Source organism: Pteropus alecto, unplaced genomic scaffold (assembly GCF_000325575.1).
Source record: "Pteropus alecto unplaced genomic scaffold, ASM32557v1 scaffold213, whole genome shotgun sequence".
NCBI classification, from domain to species: Eukaryota; Metazoa; Chordata; class Mammalia; order Chiroptera; family Pteropodidae; genus Pteropus; species Pteropus alecto.
In genome coordinates, this window is record NW_006434829.1 from 5,799,719 (window position 1) to 5,806,162 (window position 6,444).

At 47.8% G+C, this 6,444-nt stretch overlaps 1 protein-coding gene across 1 annotated transcript in view; it reads right to left on the reverse strand.

Moving 5' to 3' along the window:
• HVCN1 (hydrogen voltage gated channel 1) overlaps window positions 1-6,444 on the reverse strand; it is a 30,398-nt gene that overhangs the window by 539 nt on the left and 23,415 nt on the right. Inside the window, exons 5-7 of the mRNA XM_006910029.3 lie at window positions 4,893-4,997; window positions 2,355-2,586; window positions 49-161 (exon numbers count right to left, since the gene is read on the reverse strand). Coding sequence (XP_006910091.1) covers window positions 49-161; window positions 2,355-2,586; window positions 4,893-4,997 — 450 coding nt within the window. The remainder of the gene's footprint in view (window positions 1-48; window positions 162-2,354; window positions 2,587-4,892; window positions 4,998-6,444) is intronic.

The following is a 6,444-nucleotide window of genomic DNA, read 5'->3' on the forward strand; positions in this document are numbered from 1 at the left end:
GGCGGGAGACTGCAAACAGCCAGCATTTTCCCATAAGTGTTTTCTTACCTTCTCAGAGCAGCTGAATTCAAGATGTTGGATCTTGGCGGCCAATTGTATATTAATCTGTTTTAATCTTAACAGTTGCCGTTCCGATCGTGTCTTAACTGAGATAATTATCCCTGAAAAATAATTGAGGGTCTCAATGATTCTGGTTTCCAGTATAACCACTTAAAAAAAAAGTCTATTATAAATGTATACAGTTTGGAAGATGGTGACAGACAAGTAAAAAACAGTTATCAATAAAGGCATCAGAACTAAGAGGGTCAGATTTTTCATTTCTGAGCTACTCAGTACCTAGTTGTACAATATTTCTCTTTAGTTCCCATGGGCTGGAAAATCCATAGAAATAATCACTGACCAGTTGAGCATCAAGTTCCTTAACACAGCTCATTCATGATGGCACCGCTGCTTAGCAGTGTGCACAAAACCCACAAAAGTACAAGGCTGGAAATACTCGAGTTTGGGGCTGGGATTGCCACTTTCCTACAGTGGTGGCCATGTTAGTCGTCAGGCGATAACCTAAATCTTGGCTAACAGCGGGGTCATCTGATGGCTCCCAAATGTCCACACCACAGTGGGGATACTGTCTCAAAAGACTGCCACAACAGGGGGATGCTATGCCCCTTTCCAAGGAAGAGTGACAGTATCTGGGCCCGTTAACCCACACATGTGCCTGTGAGGCCCGGGAGCAACAGGCCCTGGTCCCGGCGTTCTTGGTTGTCATACTGGGTCCAGTTTAACCCAGTGTTACTTTTTCAGACCTTTCAGGCCATGCCGCTAAATATGACAGCAATGCGATAATGAGCGTTAGCCAGTCCTATGCTCCGCTACCATTTAGACAAAGTAAATGAACAAGTTCCAGATGGTTTTGGTTTTATCTGCAAAAGCGAATCTCACCAAGGTGTGACAAGAGTAATGGCAGTAACTGTGGCTCATGAGTCCTTTATAATCAGTTGTGGTTTATCTACCTCAATTGTGCATAAACTCTGTACAGAGTATTTTTCTATTCGATTAATGAAATTATCAATTAGCATAAGCATCTTCGATAGTATCTGAAAAGCTTTTATTTCCTTTGACAGAACCCAAGTGGATGTTCTTCACTTCATGAGCTTTCTTTTAATCACTAGATCTGAACTCACCCCTAAAACCCACAGTGCCCACAGGCAAAGCTGTTCAGATAGCCTCACACGTGAGCAGACATGGCCCTCCACCTGTGCGGTCTCGCCCCAGCCAGTAGGCTGTGACAGAACCCGCTGTGCCACCAAAGAAAGGAACTCTGTCAGGGCACGGCCTGCTGCAAACGGGCCGCGCTGCTGCTCGCTCACTCCCAACAGACCCACGGCGTATCGTGCTGGGCCCTGGTCCAGCGGTCCCCAAACCTGGCTGGACACTGAAATCACCTGGCAGTACCTCAAAGACAGACACCCTGCCTGGGCTCCACCCCAGGCCTCTGCATCAGTCTCCATTATTTTTAAAAAGTGTTCATTGAAGGTGATTCTGACATAGCAGGTCCATGGGCAGGCGTTTGAGCAACTCTGACTACACTGACAGCTGAACAGTTAACTAGCTGGTGATCACTGTCACCTAAAGTCACAGTCGTCCTGGCTTCCCTGAGACAGAGGCTCCCCACACCAACAGGGTGTGCTCCCCAACAGGGTGTGCGCCAGGAATAGGATTTCTACCTGAAATGTGGTAAAGCAGGATTGTCCCAAGTGTGTTCTCCAGGGCCACAGTCTATAGCACGCGACTAGGTGTTATTTCCCCAGAAAGTGTCAAATCGGTCAGTTTGGAAAACTATGGCAGTTCTCAGAGCCTTCATCATGCAAACGCGTGCTGTGACTTTCTCAAAGGGGGCAGGACCTAACGCACAGCATTTCAGCTTCTCTACACCCCTTCTGGTGTGCCCCTCCCAAAGTGAGATAGGGTTTGATAGGAAACACCAACGTGAAAACAAAAGTTGCTCCGGGAGCCAAGCTGGAGGGACCAATCAGGGGTGAGTCTAACCCTTTCCACAAACATCTAGTGATCGTGGAAACAGGACCGAAAGGAGAAGGGTAGTTCCTCTCAGAGCACATGGCTCGGTGTCAATTCGTAGCCACAGAGGTGGCGCTGGGACACCAAATCAGACCACTTCACTTTCTTGAGACTGCGGTGAGGAGGAGACAGGAATCGTAATGGAAAGCACCACAGCAGCCTCTGCGCCCACTCTCGGCTCCGCCCACTCTCGGCTCTGCCCACTCCCGGCTCCGCCCACTCCCGGCTCCGCCCACCCTCCGTCTCTGCTCGGGAATCCGCGAGCGCAGGGGACCTACCATTGATGATCCGGGCCACTCTCCACAGCCGGAGCAGAATCAGCAGGCCGAGAGCCTCAAACTCGTGCTCACGGAACAGGAGGACAATGTCAAGGATGAAAGAAACCACCACGACAATGGCATCCAGGATTTCAAACTTGTGGTGTAAGAACTCCAAACGGAAGGCATATATTTTAAAGGAAACTTCCATCATAAAGAAGGTCAAGATGGCAATGCTTATGTAGTGGAATAGCTGAAGGAGACAAGGAGGCACAGTGAGAGCAGATCCAGGCTGGTCACAGGTTGGGGCAGGTCACACAGACCAGCTGGCCTCAAGTGCCCCTGCTTGGTCCCCAGAGAGAGATTTCATACACTGACCAATCCGAACTCCTGCCAGCACCACGCGCTGTTCTCTGGCTGGCAGTATAGCTGGGAACGCCACAGACAGGGCTCTGCTCTTCCATGGGCAACTGTGTGGTGGCAGCAAACATCCACCACGCCTATTGGCACAGCGATGCCATTGCTAGGAATTTATCCTATGGCTAAGTTCACACGTAGACAAAGGCCTGTTGTGAGGCTATTTACTGCAGCATCGTTTGCAGAACGATAGAACTATCTGTTAGAGGGCACTTGGCAAATGCATCACAGAACCTCCATATGCAGCACTATGCAATTGTAGAAAAGACCCAGGCTGATCCATGTGTATTGATTAGAAATGATCAGCAAGGTAGACCGTAAATGAAGAGTTCCCAGGTCTTGATTTATAAATGCTGGTCTTCACTAACAAAGTGAGCTGGGATGTCATCTCGGGCCTGCAAGCAAGGAAATGCTCAAAGACTAGGGAGTCATGCCAGACACAGCAGTCCACTCCAAGAGGCTCACAGTGACAAAATTTGGGACCATTTGAACGTCGAAAAGAATGACTATGATCGTAATACTCTGAATACACACACACAGACAGACAGACACACACACACACACACACACACGCAAAATCCCTGAGTCCATAGCAAGTAATTGTGCACACACAGGAAAAAAAAAGGAAAGCTCTACTTTACAAAAGAATATCAACTACTAGATGTAGAAGGAAAGAGAGAAATCATTGGTTTGCATCCCTCTGTGTACTCACTGCCCAGCCTGTGGATGCTAACTGGGGAAGAAGACACTTGCAGGGTGCCGCAGTGTCCCTGAGCAGATTATTTGTAACTGCAAAGGGAAAAGTGTCCCTGGACAGCAGAGCAGCCCAGCATTCACGACCTTAATCAAGTGATCTTACAGGGTATCAATAACAGTCGACCCCTGGCCCCATGCGCCACAATATAAAGACAACAGCTCACCAGCGAAGAACTAACTGTACAAGACTCTGGACTAACCTCTAGTTACAGGAAAATACAGAGAATAAAGGGACAACTTAAAGGACTTCTGAGGAAACAGTCTGACAAATCCAGAATGCGGGACACTGTATAAGATGATTGGCTGGACTCTTCAAACAGTCAATGTCATGAGAAAAAAAAAAAAGGTGAGAAAATATAACTAAATATAACATCAAATGTCTGGATCCTCGTTTGGAAAAAAAAAGCACTATAAAAGACATTCTTGGAATGAATGAGGAAATTTGAATACAAACTGGTTATTAGACATTAAGGAGTAATTGATAATTTTTAAGATGTGATAATGCTATTATGGTTCTGTGGGAGAAAGACCTTGTTCAAAGTATTGAGGGGTGAAGTGTTGTGATGTCTAACTTACTTTCAAACGGTCGGACAAAAATACACGGGTGTGTTTGTGGATATGTCTAGATAAAGCAAATCTAGCAAAATGTATAATTGCCTTTTTTCCTTAATAAAAAGTTGAAGAAAAAGAAAGGCACAAGACAGTGAATATAGCAGGTATGTGACTGATTCTGTTGAAAAACAGAGAAAAGAAGTTCATCAATGGGAGGAAAGGGACCTCGAGTAGTAAGAAGGATGTTTAATATTTTTTTCCATCCCTTCTATCACTTGAAAAGACATTTTTCCATTATCGGTTGAATTTTGTTTTTAGAAAAAGTGTGTAGGGAGACACTTTTCAGGCCCTGGCCTTCTCCCATGTTCCTGATGACAGGGGCCACATACGGTGCGTTTTTGGTGAGTCCACTGCCCCTTGGGGAAATGTCTGGGGCGGACTCAGGCGGGAACTGTGAATTCGTGGGCACATCCCCCAAGTGGCTCCATCCTAGGGACCACATAGGAACATCTGCAGGAGGAGACAGAGCGTGTCTGCCTCTTGGGGATGGGAAAGTAGCACTGTCCTCTAGAATCCCATGCTCCAGCCCAGTGGTCTGGGTTAACTCAAGAGTCAAGCCATTGGGGTAACTGAGAACGTCTCCTGCTTGTAGTAAATGCTTATCCATAATTTGGAAAGGAAGGCATTTTCTCTGCTCTTTGGCTAAAAGTATCCAGTCAGTCAAACTACTCATAAGGCCTGGCGACTCCAAGGCGAGTGCTGTCTGCACCACTCTGCCCTCTGTCAGTGTGGCTAACGGAAGTGAACCGAGTTATAGGGCTGCTGACACCTTACCCTGGGTGCATAGTTGTTCTTGTCAGGCTGGATGATCCTCAGGTCCAGAATCAGCTCGGCCAGCACCAGGAGGGCATCCAGAATGACCAGGCAAATGATGATAACCTGCGGGCCGAGGGAGGAGCAGGAAACCATGAGACATAAGTGGGGACCCTCCTTCCACCTGGAACAGCTGGTTTGGAAACATCTAGGCGAAACCACTGGGGAAAAATGCCAAGGCTGGGAAGCTGCTGCCCACAGCCCGAGCGCCCTGCAGGGGGCCTGCTGGGGGCCAGCTCCTCTCACAGAAGCCCCTCCTTCTGCCGCCTTCCTGGCCTGTCCGCCCCCAGGCAGTGCCCGTCGTAGAGCTGCTCTGTACAGCTCACTGACCCTCGGTCACCGCTTATCTTTCTCTTACTTGTTCACTGCTTCCCAGCATCTCTCAAACCAAATTGCTAATTCCTAGATGGCAAAAAATATATAAGTAATCAAAAAGTTTTGACACGTTTATGTTTTTCCAGTTCTAAGAACTGTTTTTGCCAGGGTAAGCCCAGAACAGATGCTCAGTAAATAATTAAGAACACCCAGCCTCAGAGATCTGAGTGGTGGAAGGACCTCCAGGGACTGCCTTCCTCAGCCGGCCCGGTTAAAGCGATATCCGCTATGCACATAAAACAGCTTCCATCCAGAGCTGTGGGACAGCAGCCCCAACACGGGGTGGAGTGAGGAGGGGGCCGGGAGAGGCCAGGGGGACTGGGAAGGGCTATGGGGAAGGCAATCAATCTCATGACCTGCCGGCCGAGGAGGGCAGTGGCAACCAGGCCGGAGTGAGCAGGTGACCTCAGTGATGGTGGTGATCATGGCAACGTCTTGAGGTGGTGACGACTTTGGCGAGGGCGCTAATGGGAAGGAGGGAGGTGACGGTGTTCAGGGAGACCCTGGGGATGACGTGGTGGTGGCGGAAACGGCAGCAATGGGAGGAACCCCAGAGGACACTGCGTAATCCCTCTCTTCCTTTTGAAATCTTGGACCATCACTTGCTTCCCTGGGGCCTGCCTCTTACACTCTCAGGTAGACAAATTTGGGCTCTGAAAGTTAATCTGCCGTTATCTTGGCAGTGTCTGCAGTTTCAGGATGAAATTCAACAAGTTCGGGCCTATATAAGAAAGAACTATTAAGTTACAAAATAGTCACAGGGACATAGAGTACACAGCACAGGGGACATAGTCAATAGTATTGTCATGGCCTGTGCAGAGCCAGAGGGGTGATGTAGAGAGCGACTGCGGAGGGGCGGCGGGTCATTTCATAAACCATATAAATGCCTAACCAACGTACTGTAAACCTGAAGCTAATATAAATGAAAACGTTTTAAAAATAAAATTTAAAAAAGACTAACAAATCTTTTGACCATTTCAAACTGTAGCTAATTATTTCAGTAATTAAAGTATTTGATGACGTGGTTTATTGTGAAAATTGCATGGCAAATTGCTTGGTAATGAAGTTTTTGCACATATCCAAATTCAGTAACTTAATAAAGAGGAAAGCCTCTGGTGGGTGGGTCCTTCCTTCCTTC